Source organism: Theropithecus gelada, chromosome 4, assembly GCF_003255815.1.
Source record: "Theropithecus gelada isolate Dixy chromosome 4, Tgel_1.0, whole genome shotgun sequence".
Taxonomy (NCBI): domain Eukaryota; kingdom Metazoa; phylum Chordata; class Mammalia; order Primates; family Cercopithecidae; genus Theropithecus; species Theropithecus gelada.
Window position 1 is genome coordinate 12898701 of NC_037671.1, and position 24187 is coordinate 12922887.

The 24187-nt window shown below is 39.0% G+C and overlaps 1 protein-coding gene across 1 annotated transcript in view; it reads right to left on the reverse strand.

Moving 5' to 3' along the window:
* The window catches only part of OFCC1 (orofacial cleft 1 candidate 1), a 513721-nt gene that overhangs the window by 233626 nt on the left and 255908 nt on the right, over positions 1-24187 (reverse strand). The window contains exon 3 of the mRNA XM_025382309.1: positions 3163-3223. Coding sequence (XP_025238094.1) covers positions 3163-3223 — 61 coding nt within the window. The remainder of the gene's footprint in view (positions 1-3162; positions 3224-24187) is intronic.

A 24187-nucleotide genomic window follows, 5' to 3' on the forward strand; every position in this document is an offset into this window, starting at 1 on the left:
CATTTTTTATTGCAATAAGAGCAGATAACATGAGATCCACCCTCTTAATGCAAGTTTCATCACTGCAGTGTTAACTGTCTGCACGATGCCGGACCACGGATCCCTAGAACTTACTCATCTTGAATAACTCAAAAGTAACGTATTTATATGTGTGTTTAAGTGGTGCTAAATCAGTTCCTTTTAATAATTTTAGTAATGTTACCCTATTACATATATTCAATAATGTGGAAGAAACAATATTTTGTGATTTGAACAGAAAAAAACCTGAAAACCTGAAATTTTTAAGAACTGACAGTTTCTGATAATAATTTCCTTTTCGTTAAAAAGCAACAAATACCTTTTGATGCGGACACTCTTAACTTGAAAGGAAATCTACAATAGAGTAGCAAACATGAACAACAACAAACTCATTTATAACCAGGGACAACCAAAACGTATGAAGTTTTTAAAAGAATGTGATTGTTGTCAGAAGGAATCGGGTCCCGCGGTACAGTTGTTCAGCTCTGGTTGCACTCAAAGCCATGGCTGAGGGGCGCGGGGAGCATTCCTCCAAGGCTGGTGGGCACAGACCAGCAAGAAAGTGAATTCTGCATACTGTACGGATCATCGCTCAGTTCAGGGCAGTCAGATTGCATCTGGGATCAACCAATTGTGCTTCATGAAACCGTCACCCCTCATTTGTGTCTGGCTGTTTTCTTCTGTCCGGCTGTAAACAAGGCCAGCTCCAGTTTTCTTCCTACCCTTATCTGCCGGGTCAGACCAAGTCGGTGGCCTCAGAGCTCAAGTGAAAGTTGCTTCTTGCAGACAACAGTTCCTGTGCACACTGGGAAGTCACAAAGAGAAGCAACTTTGGGATGACAGAGTTAGGGTCTCTTTTTGGATACGCATACCTTAGATTCCTACGCATACCGGCGGCGTGGCATGGCTCTTCCATGAAATGAAATTAGGTGTTCCTAATATGAACGACTGTTTTTTTCAGCAGCCTAGCTCAGCAGATTCATCTTGCTGGGGAGGCGGGGGTGCTAGTGATTGTGTTTTCTTGTTTCACTCCTCTGGGGCTTTGCTTGGATCAGCCAAAAAAGACATGGATAGAAATACTGTCAATCTGGTCCCACTCCAGGAACCTAATCATGCCTGAATCGCTCGGAGGAGTGTAATGATGGCAACATTACAGGAACAGGTATGTTGGATCCCGTTCTCATGCACTTCGGCCACAGTATCGCCTTTACAATAAAGCAAAATACGATTTTGAAGGCACATCATCTCAATCATCAAAGGGAGGGGGTGTCGCTGAAGCCCTTTTCCTTGGCAAGTGGCACAAAGGTAATGTTTAGTATTCACTACATTGAACTCTCCTAGCCAGCTGGTGTGTCCCTGTTAAGACTTTCATTTATGCAGCTTGAGCTGGAACCTTTTTTGTTCTCCCAGTCTATTACTTTGTCGATTCAAGGGATAACAGCCAAAGTGAAACAGCTTGCAATTTGCACCTGTCTGCTCTAAGCATTCCATGTTAGATTGTGTGGAGAGCAAACTCTTCGCTGCTAATGAGAGTAAGACTGGGTAGGGCTGAATGCAGTTTTGTTGGGGGGCTTATAGGATATTTGAGTGTTTTTTTTTTTTTTTTTTTTGTAACTGATTTGATGAGGACCTCCCCATTTTCATGTTTAGAGTCCCTGGAGTAAGAGAAAAATACAATTCAAAACACACACACACACACACACACCCCACACATATAAAGTTGTGTACTCTTTAAAGAAAATTTTAAGTGTCATATAACTAAGAAGTGAATTAATATTCAGCCTGAGTTGCCTCAGATAAGAAAGCAAAAATTTAAATGCTAAATTATTTGCATGTGGGTATAAACATAAAATACCTACAGAGACCTTTACTTTGTAGCATTGGCAAGGAAAGACACTAAATTAAAAAAAATTTGAGGCATATTCCAGAATTAGAACTAGTTTTGGTAATAATGTCAAGGGCCTAAAAATAAACTTGAGATTTCTGCTTAGATTGCCTTTGAAAATTTAAGCTACTGAATCCGAAACAAAAATTCAAGGGCGTCACTTCAAAATCATACCTAGATAGATATAAACATCTTTATCCAACTCATCAGCATGTGAATCACAGAATGAATTCTCCACAATTGCACAAATGTCAGCACCTATGATTCTCCCAAATCTTTTCCCAGTTCTCTGCATTCCCCCAGCTTTGATTCTTTCAAGGAATTATATCAGTGGATTACCATCTATTTTGAAAGAATTAAACTCGTTGAGATGAAAGAGTTTTAATCATGGCTTATGACATTCCCCCCAAACCTGGGGATATTAAAAGACTCAAAATAATAATGTTTGAATTATTAGGCAAAATATTCTCAAAGATGATCCAAAATTTAGTAAACTAAAAAAAAAAAAAAATAGCCTAATAATCTATTTATCAAAGGATCTGTGCTACATTTGGATTCTAAACATTCCCCGCATTGGCACTTCCTGTTGAAATAATAACTTATATGATGACGGGTTAAGTAAAGTCGAAGTGGTCGCAAATGTGTCCCACTAGTAATTAATATATTTGAATCTAGTTGTTGGCCCACATCTGGCCTGACAGATAACGTTCCAGCTTGTTCAGCGACGATCCTTTCAGCACAGCGTTAGGAGTCCTGCCAGCCTTTGCAGAGTCTGGTCAGGTCAAAGGGTTGAGCCATGTGTAATTCAGAACAGAGGAGGTCCCACGGTCACTCCACAAAAACAATTACACTACTTATTTCACTCTAGCCCTTGCCCAAAATTCACAAGCCTCACAGTTTCAGTGCAGCCAATCTGATTCTGCCCCTAGGCGATAAGCCACATGAAAATATGTGCTGCTGTGTTTATAAATCTAATCAAAAATAGAAAGAGCAGACAGGCACCATGAGGTCCTACTATGGATCATGAGAATCCTTGCGAATTCTGAGGCACTTTTGTTTCTCTTCGGTAGACTCTCTTCTGCTACGACATTGCCTGCTACACTCGTTAATCAGCCTCTTTACTGGTGAGTGCTACAAAGGAGGTTACATTTCTACTCACTTCTATACTTTCCATCCACGGATAACGAAAAGTCAAGATTGAAAGCCTTGCTTTTAAAGGAAGAAAATTAAGGAGGGGCCTACTGTGACATCGATCTTACCTCTCTCTCCATGTTCTCAGCTTCTTGCCCTTGGCAACGTGCAGATTTCAATCCAGTTTCCCTAAAAAAGAAAAATAATATTTAAAAACCAAGGTAAATAGACCCAACCATGAACTATGTTAAACAATGTGAGACTGGAGAGCTACAGTGCTACTTAATGGTTCCGAAAAATCTAAGTACAAAGTCAACAGGATATAAGCTAGTGTCTCACTTTTATTGTTGTTGCTCGTTTCTTAAGCCAGACTCCTAATAAACTGAGGGTCAGTCAACATTCTCAAAATGTTTTACAAAGGCAATCTCTAGGAAAACTTCAGATTTGATTGAGATGGCTTAAATGTCCTATTTTATTCCCCAAAAGTGACAAATTCAGATTGCATTGAAGTTACAATGACAGCTTGCTGCTGCATACCTTAGGTGTCTGTGCTGTTTATCATTTAAAAGTTGTGATCCAGGTTTGCAACAGTCTTAAGTAGATACTATCTGATAAAGTCAATGATAAATATGTGTACTGAGGGGCTAAGCAGATTAAACCCTGAGAACATCATCCAGCAAAGATATAAAATATAAAAATTACAATAAAAGGAAATGTGGTTTTAACACTCATTTTTAAAATTCCTTAAAGTCATACAATAAATTATTAAGGTCAATCCACAAACTATTACATTTGATATTACTTTAATTGACAGAATACTACACCAGAACACAGTCTGGGCCCAGATAATTAGAATAAACGGAATTTTTTTAATGAGTGATGATCCCAGCATTTATTAAATTATTGTAAACGTTCACCAGAATAATCTTTTAGGCCATATATGGTGGCTTACACTTGTAATCCTAGCACTTTGGGAGGCCAAGATGGGTGGATTGCTTGAGCTCAGGAGTCTGAGACCAGCCTGGGCAATATAGTCAGACACCTATCTCTACAAAAAATACAAAAAATAGCCAGGCCTGGTGGCACATGCCTGGAGTCCCAGCTACTTGGGAGGCTGAGATGGGAGGCTGGGATGGGAGGCTGACTTGAGCCTGTGAGGCAGAGGTTGCAGTGAGGTGACATCATGCCACTGCACTCTAGCCTGGGTAACAGAGCCAGACCCTGTCTCAAAAAAAAAAAAAAAAAAGAGTATTTTAAACTTTAAGCTCGAAGTTTGCCCTTTTGAAATGGTTATCAGTACTTGGCAGTAAAATAAAGCCCATTGTGTATGAATGATACACGTGACACTGTTTTTATTCAGAGCTATCTATTATTGTTTTCAAAAATTACTTCACAAAGTGTATATGAGATTTTGAACAGTATCGATGTTGAAAAATGCAAGATTTTAGTCCTTCTAGTGCTAATTTAAAAACTCCTACTTTTTTATTAAAAGTAACCTAAGAGTTTTAAAGATTATATTGAATTACTTCCTAAAATAAGTGAAACACATGTGAAAGTATTTAAAAGAAAAAAACCAGTGTCAAGATTTAAAAAATTTAAACAATTGGCAGAAATTGAAGTTTGACTTGCTTGTGTTTTCCACAGCACAGTGACTGAAGAGTAATTCTAAAGAATCTATTTCTAGGAATATATGTGGAGCAGAATTTTTTTCCCTTGAATTTGACCTTAATCTAATAGTTAATACCTGTCTTTGAAAATGTTTGTAAGTTGTAACATTGCTCATGTTAATTGTCATCATAAATTTATTTTGCAGACATATAACCCAAGGTGTACAAGCCAAAAAGCCCAGGTTACCTCTATTAACATAAATAGAATGCTTAAGAAACTTCAAATAAGGCAGACCACTTGTCTTCCTTCCTAGAAGGCTGCATTTTAAATGCCTTTCTCCACAAATATTCAGAATACAGTCTCAGTAGAGTAAGACCCAATATAATTGTAAAATAAGATCAAAATTCCTCATTATCTGAGACAAAATGTAGAGTTGAATCCAGAAGGCAGCCTGAGAGAAGTGAGTGTTGTACCATTTTAAAAAGCTGCTGTCACCCGGGGAGGCATACAGCTGTCTATTGCCCGGTCTCAGGAACAACGGGAGTGGCCCAGGATGCCTCCTCACTTAGGAATCTCTGACAGGTTCTATTAAGCGTTATTTCAATAAAGCATGTCAGTCACTGAGTTTGTATGAGCTAGAATTTGGGGGTTGTAGTCAGACCCTCACAAATGGGGGACAACCAGCAGAACATGGGTTATGAAAAGCAAATGACCCATCCTGAGCCAAGGAAAATCAGTAAACATGTGACCTGGCTTTAGAGCATGAACAGATTTGGCAAGCTGTTGGCCGTAACCGATATACTGACACATGAAAATGTGTCTCCCGTGCAACTCCTCAGGGCTTAGTTCAAAGACCTCAAAAGTGGGAAAGAATTGTTAAAAGGTGGAAAACAGCCTTTCAGCTGCTAAGGAGTTCTGGCAAGTGGTGGGGATAAAGAAGAGGTATGAGGCTGGGTTCCAGAGGCCAGAGGAGCTGGATCAGCACGGAGGATGCAGGGACCGCGTAAATATATGCACAGGCAGCAGAGTGAACTTTGAGGAACAGACAAACAGTCAAACGGGAAAAGGAAAATGGAAGAAACACGTGAGCAAAGAGTGGTGAAGAAAATGAGAACAAGAAGTTCACAGGACAATGAGGAGAATCTGTCAGTATGTAATAATTTCAACAAGTTAGTGATTATTAATGATCAGCTACCACATTCCTTTTAAAACACAAAAAAACCTATGGCTCGAGTAACTGGCAAAATATGAAGCCAAACAGAAAATGGATTCATTTGCTAAACTATCTATAAGACCTTCACTGTTGGCCAGGCACAGTGGCTCACACCTGTAATCCCAGCACTTTGAGAGGCTGAGTGGATTGCCTGAGGTCAGGAGTTTGAGACCAGCCTGGCCTACATGGTGAAACCTCATCTCTACTAAAAATACAAAAATTAGCCGGGCATGGTGGTGCATGCCTGTAATCCCAGTTACTCGGGAGGCAGAGACAGGAGAATCACTTGAACCTGGGAGGTGGGGGTTGCAGTGAGTCGAGATTGAGCCACTGCACTGCAGCCTGGGTGACAGAGCAAGAGCAAGACTTTGTCTCAAAAAAAAAAAAAAAAGACCTTCACTGTCAAAAAACAAAAAAAGTCCAAAGTAGCTAGCGTAAAAAAAAAAGAAAACTAAATTATAAACACTATAAATTTACCTAATAATAATAATAATAACCTTAGGCTTTATCGAGAACTCTAGACTTAATAAATAAACAAACGGGCACCATTGCAAAACTCACACTGCGGCTGCAGGTTTGGATGACAGTGTAGCATGTTTATAGAAATGCAAGTGGCCTACAATAGGGATCATTTTCTAAAAGCCAATCTCCAACTTGCAAGCAGATTAATAACTGCAATATCCCCTGCTTGCAAGTAACCTGTTGGCCACACTCTCTTGAGTCCAGGTTAATAAGCACTGCTGATTTGTATAGTCATTTTGTTGTTTGTTGATTTGAAGGCTGATTTTAAAACGGCTTTCACTGAAATTGTTGGCCTTATATTGCAAATTAAGCCCTGGAATTGCCAAATCTCTGACGACTGGTTCATTGCTTCCAAAGAAGGGAATTAACATGGCTACAGCTGTCGTTTCATTGCATTTCTCTTCTCAAGCAGACCAGCAAGGGCAGAGATGGTGTTTAACAGAGGTCGCAAGCCAGATTCTGTCTGCAGACACATTTGTTTAACCTCCACGGTGATTTTTAAAACGTTGAGCCAATGTTTAAAAATAAGAAAGTTGCCATTTAAAATAGAAATCCAATTTCTGATTTGTCTTGGAAAATTAAAAGCTTTGGCAACACAGGGTCAGCGTTCACGGTTGGCAGCAATTGGCCAGAGGTGAGTGGCGGCAGCATGTTTTTCAAGCAATACTCTCCAGGCCCACAGGTCCCATCCTCCCTACTGCAGACCACAAACCAAAATGTCCTTTCCTTTAAGGAGTCGTTTTAGTTATTGCTACACCCTTGGAACGAAGAGCAGAGCCTCAGAAGCAGTGGGTGCTTGAAAAATATTTAGGTAATGTTGAATGAAGTGATCTCAAGGCAGATGGGTAATATTCATGGGTGGCTCTAAGACAATAGGGAGTGTCCAGGAGCCCTCACAATGTATGCCCCAATTTTAAAAACTCTGCCAATCCTTAGCTTGCACTGCTGTTTCTCTTATAAAGAAAGATTTTCCTCTGTCACTAACAAAAGCAGGGCCACGAGTGTCAAGGAAAACGAGAGCCCACATAGACCCAGCACACTTTACTCATTGATGTTTCTTGCCTGGCTCCTATAGGCATCCGAATTTGAAACTTCTGAGAGAGAGATGAGAGGAGGCCTGGTACCCACAGTGATAAACTGCTCCACCATCATTCTCCCCCTCATCCTACCCAGTATTTTTCTGCACTAGTATCTAAATCTACATTGAGGAATAGGTAAAAAGAGGAATATAAACTCTGCGTTGGAGAGTCAATAGTTAACACACCATCAGTCTACACAGGAGTAAGAACAGCAGTGTGGAATGGACTGGAGTGTATGGTTAGGAAAGAACTGCCTCAAATCTGCACACAGAAGAGTTGCTTAACCTCTGAAAATCTCCAGCTGCTCTACAGGATATTTGAGAAATTTTTAAGATTGTGTATATCAGACTTCCAGCTTCCACTGAAGGTGGCCAAAGCTAGAAAGGGCATCATTCCCAAATGTAAAGCAATAAACATCCTAAGTAATATGCGAACTTAGAAATGCTATTAAACTCCTCGGAGAGCTGAGGTCATAGGGTGACAGATGAATCCCAAACCTAGAGACAGTAAAGTGCCTCCAAGGAGTGACAGAACACGAGCACTTGCTTTCTGGAGCAGGTAGGAGACCCCTTGCGAATCAGTAAGAATTCACCCAAAAATTGTCAATAATTGTCTAAAGTCTGAATGTGGCTTAGTTAGCAGTATGGAACTTCTGTGATCTTCAAACACAAGGGAAATTCATATCTACTCACAGTCTCTTCTCCATAGACCTTCTGGGTGCTCAGAATAAATACTGGGGCAACGTGAGAGCCAAGAGTGGTGCATCCAAATGGGGGGAAACATTTTGACAATTTGACAATGTCTAGACATTGTCCAGGGGACATTTGACAATGTCTGGAGATAGTTTTGTTTGTCACAACTTGGGGGGATCCAGTGATTAGAGCCTGGATCTAATGTGGCTAAATATCCTGCAATACATAGATGAGCCCCGCTGTGACAAACTGTCCAATCCATAATATCAATAGAGCTGCTATTGAGAAACCCCGGTCCGGAGAAAGCATCCCTAGTGATGCAGATTTTGTGGAGAGGAACAGAAGCCACTACAGGAACGCACAAAGTCTTACCTGAATATTCCACCTCTACCTCTTCTAAGGAACAGAAGCCTCCTCTGTTGGAAGGGCAATAAACCCTGTTGTACCAAGCCACAGGTTAAGACTCTTTGCTGCTGGGAGAAGAGAATGCAAACATACCCTGTAACCCTGTGGTAGGAGCAAGAAAATATCCTGGCCTGGATTATTAGAGGTCTCCTACTTAAGGCAGAGGGACAGGTTCACTGAGATGGCCCCATCCCTGAGACCCAGAGACACAGCTCCTGCTTAATTCGGAGGAGAACATCCACACAGCCTACCAACAGGCTACCAAGCACTGAGTAGCCAGTAATATCAATGTCCTGGTGGAAGAGGAGCAAAAACATAAAGAGAGACGCAATCTAAAGGCAAGTTGCAAAGAAAGGACTTAAACATGGCCAGGCGCAGTGGCTCACGCCTGTAATCCCAGCATTTTGGGAGGCCGAGGCAGGTGAATCATGAGGTCAGGAGACTGAGACCATCCTGGCTGACACAGTGAAACCCCATCTCTACTAAAAATACAAAACTTAGCCAGACGTGGTAGCACGTGCCTGTAGTCCCAGGTACTCAGGAGGCTGAAACCAGAGAATCACTTGAATCCAGGAGGCGGCGGTTGCGGTGAGCTGAGATAGCACCATTGCACTCCCACCTGGGCAACAGAGCAAGGCTCCATCTCAAAAAAATAAAAAATAAAAAATAAATAAAGGACTTAAACCTGAAGTTTAAGCCAACACTGAAGAAACTTCTCCTATTAATAGCCACCACTCTAAGCATGAGTTAAGACTAGAGGAGTTCTCAGCCTGTGACACACTAATGATAGCCCTAACAACAACAACTACAACCACACCCAGTTCAAGTCCTGTCCTGGCTAGACAGACTGACCCCCACACATTGAAAGACTAACAAAATTAAAGGCATGTCATTTATGGGCTTAAAGAATGTTTATCTCAATCTCTACTGTCCTACCCAAAATGACCAGCTTTCCAACAAAGTCAGGTGACAAATAAAAAAGCAAAGGCGGAGTGGAGGGGAAGGGGCACTCTGTCAGATAGACAAAGCAATCAAGAGAAGCAGAATCAGATGTGACCCAGGTGTTGAAACTGTCAGAGAATTAAAAACAACATTATTGATGTGGTAAAGGCCCTAACATAAAAGGTGGACAACATACCTGACTAGATGTGGAATTTCAGCAGAGAGATGAAAATTTAAGAAAGAATTAAATGAAAATATGTTAGAAATAATATGGTATGCAGAATGCTATCAGAAACCTCATTAGTAGTCTCAACATGACTGAGGATAGAATCAGTTGAACTCAAACTATCACCAATAGAAATTATTCAAATTTAACCACAAAGATTTTTTTTAATAAGTTTAAAAAATAGTTAACACAGAGGATCAAAGAGTGATGGGACCAATTCAAATAATGGATGTACCTGTAATTTTGAATGCAAAAGGAGAAGGGAGCACAGGGTAGAAAGACCACTGAAGGAATGGTGGCTAGGAATTCCCTCAAATTAGTGATGGACACCAAAGCTCACATTCAAAGGAACTCACAGAAGACCAACTAGCATAAAACACACCTGGATACCTCATCTATAAACTACTAAAAACCAACAGCAAAGAAAAAATCTTGAAGGCAGGCAGAGAAAAGAAGCATATCACACACAGAGGAACACACATAAGAATTACAGCAGACAATCAAAAACTATGTGAATCAGAAGGCAGTAAAGGAAACATCTTTACAGAAAGAAAAACAATCATAAATACAAAATTTTATACTCCCAAAAATATTCTTTCAGAAATTATGATGTGGGGCTGGTCGTGGTGGCCCACACCTGTAATCCCAACACTTTGGGAGGCAGAGGTGGGTGGATCACCTGAGGTCAGGAGTTCGAGACCAGTCTGGCCAACATAGCAAAATCCGATTTCTACTAAAAATACACAAAAATTAGCCAGGTGTGGTGGCGTGCACCTGTAATCCCAGCTACTCGAGAGGCTGAGGCAGGAGAATCACTGGAACCTGGGAGGTGGAGGTTGCAGTGAGCCAAGATCATGCCACTGCACTCCAGCCTGGGCAACAGAGCAAGACTCAGTCTCAAAAAAAAAAAAAAAAAAAACCAGAAATGACGATGTGGGATACAAACATGGTGGAATGAAGATGGTCAAATCTCAGCCTTCAAAAAACAACTCTAAAATTGCAAGAAGAAAAGGGTCTAAAGCAGTAATCTCAGTGCTCTGGAAAATGACCAGAGGTGAAAAACAAATACAGAAAAACATTCATTAATGGAAAACTGCTCAAACTAAGGCATGAATTGGGGGAGTCTATGGGATTCTTGACAGAGGTTGCTCCAGTATCTGCAGTCCCCCACTACCCTGACCTTATTCCTGCTAGACCAGTGTTGTAAAGCTGCCAGGGAAAGTCTGGCCAAAAAAACAATTTCACTGTTGGAGGAAGATGACTTCATTTGATGCTAGGGCAGAAAATCCACACCAAGTTGTATTATAAGTGGAAGTAGCAAACTAATGAGAAGCAAATAATGAAAGTCCATGGCTCTACCACCCTGAATTGTAGTCCTACTTGGGTGGAGCAGTGAAAAATTTGACTAACATTAATTTGGCAGGAAGAACCTAGAGATGAGATGGCCAAAGAAGGGCTGGCTGATTGCTCCTCAGGTCTCTGGCTAACTGGGAGGCTGTGCACACATGCAGGGAAGACTCAAGAGGGCCCAGATGTCTCCACATCCTGCATTGACTTGGATGCTATGCAAGTCTACAGGAAAGACCCAGGAGGGCCTGGCAGAAAGTAAACTCTGTGAATGTCTGAAAACTGTCTGAATGTTGAATGGGCTCCCAAACCCTCCCACAGATCCATCAGCAAAAGACGGAAATCTTACTGGTCAAGGTATTTGAGGACAATCATTGGTTGACTACCAAACTATGCAGACACAGAGGAGCCACTAGAAAGCCAGCATAAACTTAACCTTTAATTTTTTCTTAAAATAAGCAGAGACATCAGCAGCCACACATCATTGGGAAGACAGGTTCAACAGACTAAGTTCCAGCAAGTTACTAAAACCAAGACAAAAGAAAACAAGCAAAACAATCACAACACACAAACAGCAACAATAACAGTGCTCAAGGAAAAAAATCAGAATTTTATTTGCTACAATATATTATCTAAGATGTCTGGTTCTTGACAAAAATTTACAAGACAGAACAAAAGAGAACGTGTGACCTATATTCAGGGAACTAAGTAGTCAATAAAAATTAACTCGGAGTGGATAAGGAGGTTGCATTTAGCGGACAAAGACTTCAAAGCATTTATTATAACTATGTTCAAAGAATTAACAGAAGTCATGTTTAAAGAATTAAAGAAAAAATCTGACAGAATTAAAATAAAATATAATGATAATTAAAGAAAACATATAATTTTCAAAATAAGAAATTTCAAAAAAAATCATTAACACTCATACACAAAAATTAACCCCAAATGGGTCATAGTCCTAAATGTAAAAGCTAAAACTATTAAAATTCTAGGTGAAAGTTGTTGTGACTTTGGCAGTCTTATTCACAATTAATTATGAGAACAAAGATACAATCCCTAAAAGAAAAAAATTGAAAAAAATGACCTTCAAAATTAAAAACATATTATTACCAGTTTAGCAGCTCAAAACACCCAATTTACTTCTTCACGATGCTGTAGTTCAGAAGTCTGGCAGGGCATGGCTGGTTTGTACTCAAACTGAAATCAAAATGTCAGCTGGCTACACTGTTATCTGAAGCGTGGGGCCATTCATGTTATTCATGTTATTGACAGGATTCAGTTGTTTTCACCTGTAGGGCTGAAAGCCTGCCTTCCTTACTGACTGTCAGTTAGGAGCCACATTTAACTTCTAGAGGTAGCCACATTCTACATCCTGTGACGTACTCCATCTTCAAGTCAGCAATGGTGTGTACATCAAAACCTTCTTATGCTTTGAATCTCTCTGGCTTCTCTTTCTAACACTATCCAGAGAAAACGTTCTGGTTTGAAAGGGCTTGTGTGACAAAATGTATCCTACCTACATAATCTCTGTACCTTAAGATCGACTGATTGATACTTTAATTACTGCAAAAGCCCTTCACATCAGTACCTAGATGGGATAGATACTGAACCCATCATGGGACATCCAAAGGACAGGAAACTTGGGGAGACATGTTTAAAATTATGCTTACGTAAGTGTAGCATGGGAAGGAAAAAAAAGAAAAAAAAAAGGCTTACCAAAATTTCATTAAGAAGGGAAAAGACAAGCCACAGACTGGGAAAAACTATTTTTGAATTTATATACCTAACAGACAACTTATATTCAGAATATATAAACACCACTTGCAATTCAGTAATCAAATGGCAAGCAACCCAGTTACAGGATGGGCAAAAGATATGAATAGACATTTGCTAAGAAGATATACGAATAGCTAATGAGCACATGAAAAGATGCTGAACATCATCAGTCAATGCCACTCCCAGGCATTTCCCCAAATGAAACCTAAACACATTTCATACATAAAAATCCATACATGAATATTTTTAGTGGCTTTATTTTAATTTCTAAAAAATAGAAACAATGCTGATTAATGTCCCCCAGCTGGTGAATGGATAAACCATGGTAAAGCATGCAGTAGAATACTGTTCAGTAATAAAAGACATAAATCTTAAAGGTGAAGGAATACAGACTCAAAGCCTACAAAATGTTTAATTCCATATATGCCTTGCTGGAAAAGGCAAAACATAGAGACAGAAAATATATCAGTGGTTACAAGGGCTTGGGCAAAGGGACAAGTTGGCAACAAAGGAATGAAAGGGAATCCAGCATGAATGAGGAGGGAAGTAATCGAATTCTTTCATATTTTGATCATAGTTGTAGTTACCTGAATGTATGCATTTGTCAAAATTCACAAAACTGTACATTAGAAAGGGTGAATTTGACTGTAGGCTAGTTACAGCTTCATCTTAAGAAAGAGAAACGTAATGTATATAAATTGCTCAGGAAAGAGTAGACTAAATTTTTTTCCAATTTTCGTCAAAGAAATAAAAGTTTATGACAAGAAATAAAATACAACAAAATGGTTAATATAAATCTGCCCCCCACCCTGTTTTTTACTCACCCCAATTCATAACTCATAGAGGTGAATAGTTTCCATCTATTAGGATTTTTGTTTGATGTGATGGTTAACTCTATAACTGTAATTAATATAATTAATGCAATGATATGTATCTTATCATTGATATCATGTGTATATTATATTGAAATACTAAAGAGTAATAAAATACTTAAATTGTGATTTCTTATTTTTGTGTTATTATATTTCTTATGTTGTTTTCTTAATCTTGTCACAGATTAGAGGTTGAACGACATTACCCAAAAAACAGTCAACATTCTAACCCCCAGTACATGTGAATGTGACCTTATTTGTACGTAGGGTGATCTGGCTTCTCTTTCTATCACCATCCAGAGAAAACTTTCTGGTTTGAAACGGCTTGTGTGACAAAATTTATCCAATCTACATAATCTCTGTATCTTAAGATTGACTGATACTTTGATTACTGCAAAATCCCTTCACATCAGTATGAGTTCAGATGAAATCATTAAGGTGACTCATAGTCAAAGTGCAACTATTTCCTTATAAAAAGTGGACATTTGGTGACAGAGACAGAACTGCACATAGGAAGAAAACCATGTGAATGTGAAGAAAGAGATGGGAGTGATGCCTCCACAAGCCACGGAATGCCAAAGACTGCCAGCAGTCACCAGAAGCCATGGGGAGGCATGGAACAGATTGTTCCTCACAACCGTTAGAAAGAATTGACCCTGCTGACACCTTGATTTTAGACTTCCAGCCTCCAGAACAGAGAGAGAATAAATCTCTGCTGTTTAAGCTGCCCAGTTTGAGCTACTTTGTTATGGCAGTCCTAGCAGTGTATTACTTTGGTATATTACCATGAATGATTAAAATGTATTTTATTTATACTATTCTTTTTTTCTCTTCTCTCCACATCACTTCCAATTATGTAAGTTACTGGGTATCAATATTTCATATCTTCCAATGGTTGCATTAAATAATATCAAACCTTTATTTGTTATTTCATAGCCTCGAGAGAGAATCGCCTCACTTCTTTCAAAGCATGAGCATTTTAAGGCCCACACCCTTTCTACCCATTTCTTCCCAACATCTCTCTCCAAATCTCTCTCAACTGTACCGTTACTTTGAATTTTCAGGTTGAATATATACATTCTGTCATAACCATAATAATTATAATAACATTTTGTGCTTTTGTTAATTTAAATTTGATTTTTTTATTTTGAGGTCAAATGTCACATTTTATTAATTATATAGGGTATAATTGAACACTTCTGCAATATTCAAAGTAATAGAAAATGCACTAGTAATTCTGGATGACTTTATAGAAACTTACAGATGGAATATGGCATGTAGATCCTGATGGAGTTAGAAATCTATAAAAGAGAGCTAAAACGTAGATTCCCTGATGGTACTAAATAAAGTTGACCCTAGAAAAATCACCAAATAGAAAATAAAATATCATTACACAGGCATACTTTGTCTTCAAAAAGCCTCACTTTCTCCAAATTATATTTCATATTTTCCCAAAATACTACACTTTTTGTTTTGTTTTGTTTTTTGAGAAGGAGTCTCACTCTGTCACCCAGGCTGGAGTGCAGTGGTGCTATCTCGGCTCACTGCAAGCTCCGCCTCCCGGGTTCAAGCGATTCTCCTGCCTCAGCCTCCCAAGTAGCTGGAACTACAGGCACGCACCACCATGCCCAGCTAATTTTTTTTTTTTTTTGTATTTTTAGTAGAGATGGGGTTTCACCATGTTGGCCAGGATGGTCTCGTTCTCTTGACCTCGTGATCCACCTGCCTCAGCTTCCCAAAGTGCTGGGATTACAGGCGTGAGCAACTGTGCCTGACCACCAAATACCATACTTTATTTTCCAAGTTAAGAGAAAATCAAGAAATCAATTCATGCCAATATGTAAATGATTCTTAATGGTCCTTCCAAGGCAACATTTATAATTTTTTTTTTAATTTTTATTTTAAGTTCAGGAGTACATGTGCAGGTTTGTTACATAGGTAAACTTGTGTCATGAGGGTTTGTGTACAGATTATTTCATTACCCAGGTATTAAGCCTAGTATCCATTCATTATTTTTCCTGATCCTCTCCCGACTCCAACACTCCACCTTCCAGTAGGCCCCAGTGTTGCTCCCCTTGATGTGTCCATGTGTTCTCATCATTTAGCTCCTACAATAGCCATTATTATTATTAGCTCCCATAGTAACCATTCTGATTGGTGTGAGATCTGATTGGTGTGAGATGCTATCTCATTGTGATTTGATTCGCATTGCTCTAATGATCAGTGATGTTGAGCTTATTTTTCATATGATTGTTGGCCACATGTGTGTCTTTTTTTGAAAAGTGTTTATTCATGTCCTTTTTCCACTTTTTTATGGGATTGTTTGTTTTTTGTTGTAAATTTAAGATTCTTATAGATGCTGGATATTAGACCTTTGTCAGACACAGACTTTGAAAAAGTTTTCTCCCATTCTATAGATTGTCTGTTCACTCTTTTGATAGTTTCTTTATTTTCATTACGCAGAAGGTTTTCATCCCATTTGTCAATTTTTGCTTTTGTTGTAATTGCTTTTGGCATCTTCGTCATTAAATCTTTGCCCATGCTTATGTCTTGAATGGTCTTGCTTAAGTGGTCTTCTAGCATTTTTATAGTTTTGGGTTTTACATTTATGTCTTTAAACCATCTTGAGTTCATTTTTGCACATAGTGTAAAGAAGAGGTCCAGTTTCAGTCTTCTGCAAATGGCTAGCCAGTTATCCCAGCAACATTTGTTAAATAGTGAATGCTTTTCCCATTGCTTGTTTTTGTCAGGTTTGTCGAAGTTGAAGATAGTTGAAGGTGGGCAGTTGTATTTCTGGGTTCTCTATTCTGTTCCATTGGTCTATGTGTCTGTTTTTGTCCCAGTATCATGCTGTTTTGGCTACTGTAGGCCTGTGGTATAGTTTGAAGTCGGGTAGCATGATGCCTCCGGTTTTGTTCTTTTTGCTTAGGATTGCCTTGGCTATTTGGGATCCTTTCTCATTCCACATGAATTTTTAAGTAGTTTTTTCTAGTACTGTGAAGAATGTCAGTGGTAGTTTAATAGGCATAACATTGAACCTATAAATTGCTTTGGGCAGTACGGCCATTTTAACAATACTGATTCTTCCTATTCATGAGCATGGAATGTTTTTCCATTTGTTTGTGTCATCTCTGATTTCTATCAGTAGTGTTTTGCAGTTCTCCTTGTAGAGATCTTTCACCTCCCTGGTTAGCTGTATTCCTCGGTATTTTATTCTTTTTGAGGCAATTGTGAATGGGCGTTCATTCCTGATTTGTCTCTCAGCTTGACAGTTGTTAGCGTATAGGTATGCTAGTGACTTTGACACATCAGTGTTGTATCCTGAGACTTTGTTGAAGTTATTTATCAGTTTAAAGAGCTTTTGGGAAGAGATGATGGGGTTTTCTAGATATAAGATTATGTTGTCAGGAAACAGGGATAGTTTAACTTCCTCTCTTCCTATTTGGGTGCCCTTTATTTCTTTCTCTTGCCTGATTCCTCTGGCCGGAACTTGTAATACTATGTTGAATAGGAAAATGTTAGTTTTCTACTCAGGGGGTACATGTGCAGGTTTATTACAAGGGTATATTTCATGATGCTGAAGCTTTGGCTTCTATTGTTCCCGTCACCCAGGAAGTAAGCATAGTACCTAACAGAATGGTTTTCAACCCTTGCACCCCTCCCTTCCTCTGTCCTTTTGGAATCACTGGTGTTTATTGCTCCCATCTTTATGTCCGTGTGTACCCAAGGTTTAACACACTTGTCAGTGAAAACATGCGATATTTGGTTTTCTGTTTCCACATTAATTTACTTAGGCCTCCACTTTAATGGCCTCCAGCTGCATCCACATTGCTGTAAAAGACATGATTTCATTCTTTTTATGGCTGTATAGTATTCCATGGTGTAAATGTACCACAGTTTCTTTACCCAATCTACCATTGATGGGCACTTAGCTTGATTCTACGTCTTTGTTATTGTGAATGGTGCTTCGATAAACATGAGTGCAGGTGTCATATTTTTGTGCTTTGTCTGCAATTTATTCTAAAAACCAAAACCTTATAACAGCCTTCTCACTATCACTATATTAATACTGCTTACTGTAATATCATGCAGTTGCTAAGTTCAGTGTCATGGGTCCTGTACTACTCAAAGGAGAACAGACCCAGCAACAAGGTTAAATGGCCTCTTTCATCTATAATTTGTTTGCCTCCCTTCCCTGTACATTTTCTTTCTTCACTCTTTCTGTGAAAATTCAATTTATCAAATGTTTCATTCCTTGAGTTAAATCTCTGCATCATTTAATAACATTTTCCATACTTTCTGAATCTTTGACTTTTTTTCCTACATTCTGGGACATTTTCTTAACTTTGTCTTCCAACTTCTTTTGTGTGTGTGTGTGTGTGTGCGCGTGACAGAACATTGCTCTGTCACCCAGGTTGGAGTCCAGTGCGCAATCTTAGCTCACTGCAATCTCAGCCACCTGGGCTCAAGCAGTTCTCATGCTTCAGCATCCTGAATAGCTGGGATTACAGGAGTGCACCACGTCCAGCTAATTTTTGTATTTTCAGTAGAGACAGGGTTTCATCACATTGGCCAGGAAGGTCTTGAACTACTGGCCTCAAGGGATCCACCCACCTCAGCCTCCCAAAGTGCTGGGATTACAGACGTGAGCCAACTGGACCCAGCCCCAACTTCTTTATTGACTCTTTTTCATAATTGTTATTATACTTTTAAATAGTTCATTTTTGTTATCTGATGCTTCCTTTTTTGGCACCATATTATTGTTTTATGGATGTAAGGTTTTCATTTTTCTGAGAGTTTTTGCTTTGGTTTGTTTTGTTTTAATTTCTCCAATCTCTCAATTACCTCCTTCTCCCCAGGATAAGTTTCTCAGTTTGGTTACCATTGTCCTTCTATTTCATGTTGCTGTTTTTCCTCACGTTGTTGATGGTCCTTGCTTATAGGCTGATGGCTGATGGACCTTGACTGACCATTCATAGTTAAGTATGAGAGAAGTGAAAGACTAACAAATGCTTGTGTATATGAGTACTCTTCTGTTTAGGGTAGGAGGGCATCACTTTAGGGTAAGATGATGAGGAGGAGGACATTAAACTGTCCTCTCCCACTTAAGCATGAAGAACCAGTATTCGTTATACTTGGCTAAAGGTTTCCAGACATTTGCTTCAAAATGTTTAAAGAAGAATATTCTGAATTTTTTCTTATAGGGAAATTCCTGTCACATGATATGACAATACAATAATATATAATATATGGTTTTCAATTACTTTTCTTGTTTTCATACTCCCAAAAACAACTTTGAAATTTTAGATGACTTCTGGTTGATGCACAAAATTTCCTATCATAAGTTTGCTAGAAATGTGACTTCCAGCATGCTATAAATACCAAAATTTTAAAATAATCCTGTTACATAACTTTTATCACTCATATAAATGTATCCAGTGGAATATAAATACAGTAGTATTTTATACCCTCTCTTATCCATTTTCAACATACATGAACTCGCTATTTTTATTGTTGATAGTTTCATAATACTTCTTTTTTGACTTGGGTTTCCATTTTACTTCCCTTACAGAATTTTATGACTTTATTTTAAGGTATTAAATATTTGTGCTTGAATAAATACTTATTTTGTTGAACACTCTTTATTACATCTGCAACAAAAATATTTATGTAAATTAAAATAACTTTCTATATTCTATATGTGTATAATACACTATTAACTTTTTTCCTTCTCAATTCAATTATAATTAGTTCACAAATGAGAAAAAAATATAACTGCAGTATACCACAAATATTTATAAATAATTGTCAAACACATAAAGTATTATTATTTTAAAAAGTGCCTCCAAATTAAAGAAACAGGAAAGGGTCACTGCATCCAGTTCTGCAGGTTGTACATTGCACAACTCAGGGGAGCACCATTCTAATCAAAATGTGTGAGCTGAGTGTCCCCCTCGAAGTAGCGCGGCTGTGCACATATGTGCAGCAGTCTTGGGTGGTACTTTTTTTAATAACATCAGTTCATTTGTCTATGGAGAAATATTACTGACCCATATTTCTGCATCAACTTTGTTGCTATTTTTCTATGGGAATGGAAGGAGTTTCATCATGATTTCATCATCATAGTGTCATCAGAAATTATTTGTAATGCTCTATGAGTTGGCCTCTCAGAGTTGTTGCTATTGCTCTTGTTGATGTTTGGCACCTGGGCGTTTCACTATAATAACATGAGAAGTGGGGAAGAGGTACGCCTGCATTTTGAGCACTGATTGTAAGAAGACAGATGGGAAAGAACAATCAGTGCTTTCTAAGACAGATCAGCTTTAGAAAAAGAGGACACGTGGAAGATGAAAATCTTGAAATTAATTACTTTAAAATTATCTATGTTTGAAGATCTCTGTACCACTTTATATGTAGGAGCCCATGTTGTGTGTATGTGGTATGGTGGGGGGTAGGGGAGAACTCTGGTTTTGTTCTCAACTTTCAATTAAACCTTGCATTTGCAGCTGTACTCTGATCTACTGGCCAACTCTCTGGGATTCTCCTGAGTACCCTGGCTCCCTCTTTCCCAGACAACTTCTCTAGGCTATCGCTTTTCTTATTTTGCTTTATCAGCCAATGGTGGATCAACTCTTTTTCCTTTTCCAGAAATGTACTGTTCTCGCTTCCCTGCAGTACCTTCCCTCCTATTCTGCATGCTTTCACTAATGCTTTACTAGTCTTTGAATGAAAGCTCAAGAGAGATGAGAAAAATAGATATTGTGAACCAAAAACTCATAGAAAGATCTCAATAAATAATTATCATATTTACTAGCTAATCTAAATGGAGCATTAAACTATGCTGTACTCAGAGCAGCAAAGGTCTTCTCCGGGCCATTCCAGACAGCCCAGCCACTTCTTCCACTACTCAGCCTGATCATTGCACCGCTAAAATGAGCTTTGGCTAACACAGCATTATATTAATTAATGAGCCAGACCGTGATTGAAGTGTAGGCTTAAGGTCAGTGAATAGAAGCCTATACCTGCCTTACCCAAGCAAGAATTTAATTGGAATTTCCCTAGCACCAGATCGAAGAAAAATCCCAAACTCGATTTATGAGATCATACCAATAGGGGAAAACAGATCACTTTTAGCAAGCACATGGCTTTCAAAAACACACCTGTTTCTTTGTTATTGATAGCATAATTAATCGATCTCTAGAATCTGATTGAAAACATTGGGCTATAAATCATGCCATATGAACAGTCCCAGATGTATCACTGCTAGTAATTCAAAGCATATTTCAACTGCCCATGGCACGCATTTCAGGATTAGTGTCACATTTGGATTCACAAGAAACGGCCGGGGCTATTTGTTTATATGGTCACATTTCTACCTTTCATTTTACTTCATATTCAACCTGACACTGGCTATACATATCAATACACACGTCAACGTGGGTTTATATTTCTTTGTCAGGTATCTGGGAACAAAACATTGGTTGACTCACAAGTGATGGGAAATTAATGTCATGAAATGACACTTTCGCTACCAAAAGAAACAAACATTATTCACTGTGCCCACTACCTGAACTTGTCATCTAAGTAGAAATGTTCTTCATCATCAAGTTCATTGCTAGGATAGTCTATGTTTATTCCCAAGGCCCGCATTTACTTGTCTTTCAATCTTTCAATACATATTTATTGAGCACCTACTATATATATGAAAGACACAATTTTAAGTGCAGTGGGTGACAATGGTCCCTGTCCCTAAGGAAATTACAGCCCAGGGGGGAAATGACTAGTATATAAATACTAGTATCAAATAGATACTGCAGCAATGAGATAAAAGTGACACAGCTAGTCACAAAGAGCCTAAAAGCTCTCAAAAAAAAATTAGAGTGAGGTAGAAAAAAAAAAATCATACCCCCTGGAAGTGTATATGTTAATATTGTGGTAATTGCTTAGAGACTAGGGCTTTCCTTGTATTATTTCATTGAATCCTCACCACAACACATGAGGAAGCTATATTATCCCTGTTTTAGAGATGAGGAAATTGAAGCAGCAAGAGGTTAGCTAACATGCCCAAGGCCACATAGTAAGCCACGCATCCAGGTTTCCAAGGCAGGTAAGCTTGAGCCCCTAGCTTAGTTGTTCTGTATTAGGCCATCCTTTCATCACTCTAAAGAAATACCTGAGACTGGGTACTTTACAAAGAAAAGAGATTTAATTGGCTCATGTTTCTGCAGACTGTACAAGCATAGCACCAGCATCTGCTCGGCTTCTGGGGAGGCCTTTACTCATGGCAGAAGGCAAAGCAGAAACGCGTGCATCACATGGTGAGAGCAGGAGCAAGACAGAGAGAGGTGGGGGAGGTTCTGCACACTTTTAAACAACCAAATCCCACGGGAAATTACTCACTATCACCAGGACAGCACCAAGCCCTATGATAAATCCAGCCCCCAAAACCAAACACCTCCCGCCAGGTCCGACCTCCAAACTGGGGATTACATTACAACCTGATATTTGGGTCGGATAAATATCCAAACTCTATCACTCCTCTATTACTTCTGGGAAAGCAAATGAAAAGTTTACTGTGGCTGAAAAATGTGTTTTTATCCTTCTGTATAACTGAGGGAGATTTAAAGCCTCCTAAGTGAGTTTTGACTAATATGCACATTTCTACATTCTCCAATAAAAGTTCTGAACTGGCCCAAAGCATTCATATACATAAACTAAAACTAGCTGCTGAAAATTGCATCAGATGTAAAGAATATATGGAAATGACCCCCATTTTCCTGGCTCATGTGACTTCATATTCCAGCTGTCAGTTAGGAAACCAGGAGAGGCAATTCACAGCTGTTTGAATTCTATCTTTTTCTAGTTCCCAGCAGACTGTAAAATATTCAGTCTGACCAAACTATTTCTTTGGCTCTACTTTTGTCATTCCCAAAATTAAAACTTCAAACACACAGAGAGAGAGAGAGAGAGAGAGAGAGAGATTTTCACACACATGGGCTTTTTGTAGCTTGCTGTTAGAAAACATGTTCATGAAAAAGATAATTCACTTTGTCTACCCTCTGAATATTATCTAAAGGGAGTTCTCATCTGGAACTCACCTTACTTTTTGTCTTGTGCTGTATATTCTCATTTCAATGGGTAAAGCCAAACCAAGATCGTAGAATTGCCTCTATATTTTAAATACCCATTTTTGAGTCTATGAAGATTATCAGACTAACATAACCTTCTCAAACAGGGTTTATTGTTCTAGACCCATTTTCTGTTGTTTTATGTCTCCTGGGTCACTGAGATCCTGACAGCATGTATTCTAAACCAGTGTTTCTCAAGGCTTAGTGTGCATCTGAGTCACGTAGAGGGCAGCTGGGCCCAGCCCACTGAATCTCCATCAGTAACAAGATTGCAGGTGATGCTGATGCTGCTGGGGCAAGGACAAGCCTGTGAGAACCACTGTTTTAAACCAACCTGAATAAGAAAGAGCACTGGACTAAGAGTCAAGAAACCTAGACTCTGATCCTAGATCTGCCACCGTCTGGCTGTGTGGCCTCGGACACAAGTCATTTAACCTCTCTGAGACTCCATTCCCTCATTAAATGGCATGCTTTAACTAAGTAACTAATTAAAATCCCGTATCATTTCATAGTTTTATAACTGAGCCAAGATAGATTATACTCTACCATGCCCACCAAACAATTTGAGGGGTCCATGCTTAAGAGTTAACATAGTCACTGTGTTTGAGAAAATACATATGTTTTCCTCCCATACTGTTAAGTTCTGCTGTTATACACCATACATATGTTTCTAAAACATCATCCCGCTACGCAAAATTGTGCAATAAAAAAGGAGTTGGGGAACAACACTCAAAAATTTCATCAATGTCTTATAGGATAAAAAGAAATTAGAAATGTAATAAAGACAATATCACACTTTCATATCTGTTAAATGGTTAAGAAATGCATAAAGAGGCCAGGCGCGGTGACTCACACCTCTAATTCCAACACTTTGGGAGGCTGAGGCAGGTGGATCATGAGGTCAGGAGTTCAAGAGCAGCCTGGCCAACATAGTGAAACCCTGTCTCTACTAAAAATACAAAAAAAAAAAAAATTAGCCGGGCGTGGTGGCAGGCGTGTGTAAACCCAACTGCTCGGGAGGCTGAGGCAGGAGAATCGCTATCACTTGAACCTGGGAGGCAGAGGTTGTAGTGAACCGAGAACACACCACTGCACTCCAGTTCAGACGACAGTGCGAGACTGCATCTCAAAAAAAGAAAGGAAGAGAAAGAGAGAGAGAAAGGAAGGAAGAAAGGAAGGAAGGAAGGAAGGAAGGAACGAAGGGAGGGAGGGAGGGAGGGAGGGGGAGAGAGAGAGAGAGAGAGAGAGAAAGAAAGAAAGAAAGAAAGAAAGAAAGAAAGAAAGAAAGAAAGAAAGAAAGAAAGAAAGAAAGAAAGAAAGAAAAGAAAGAAAGGAAAGAAAGA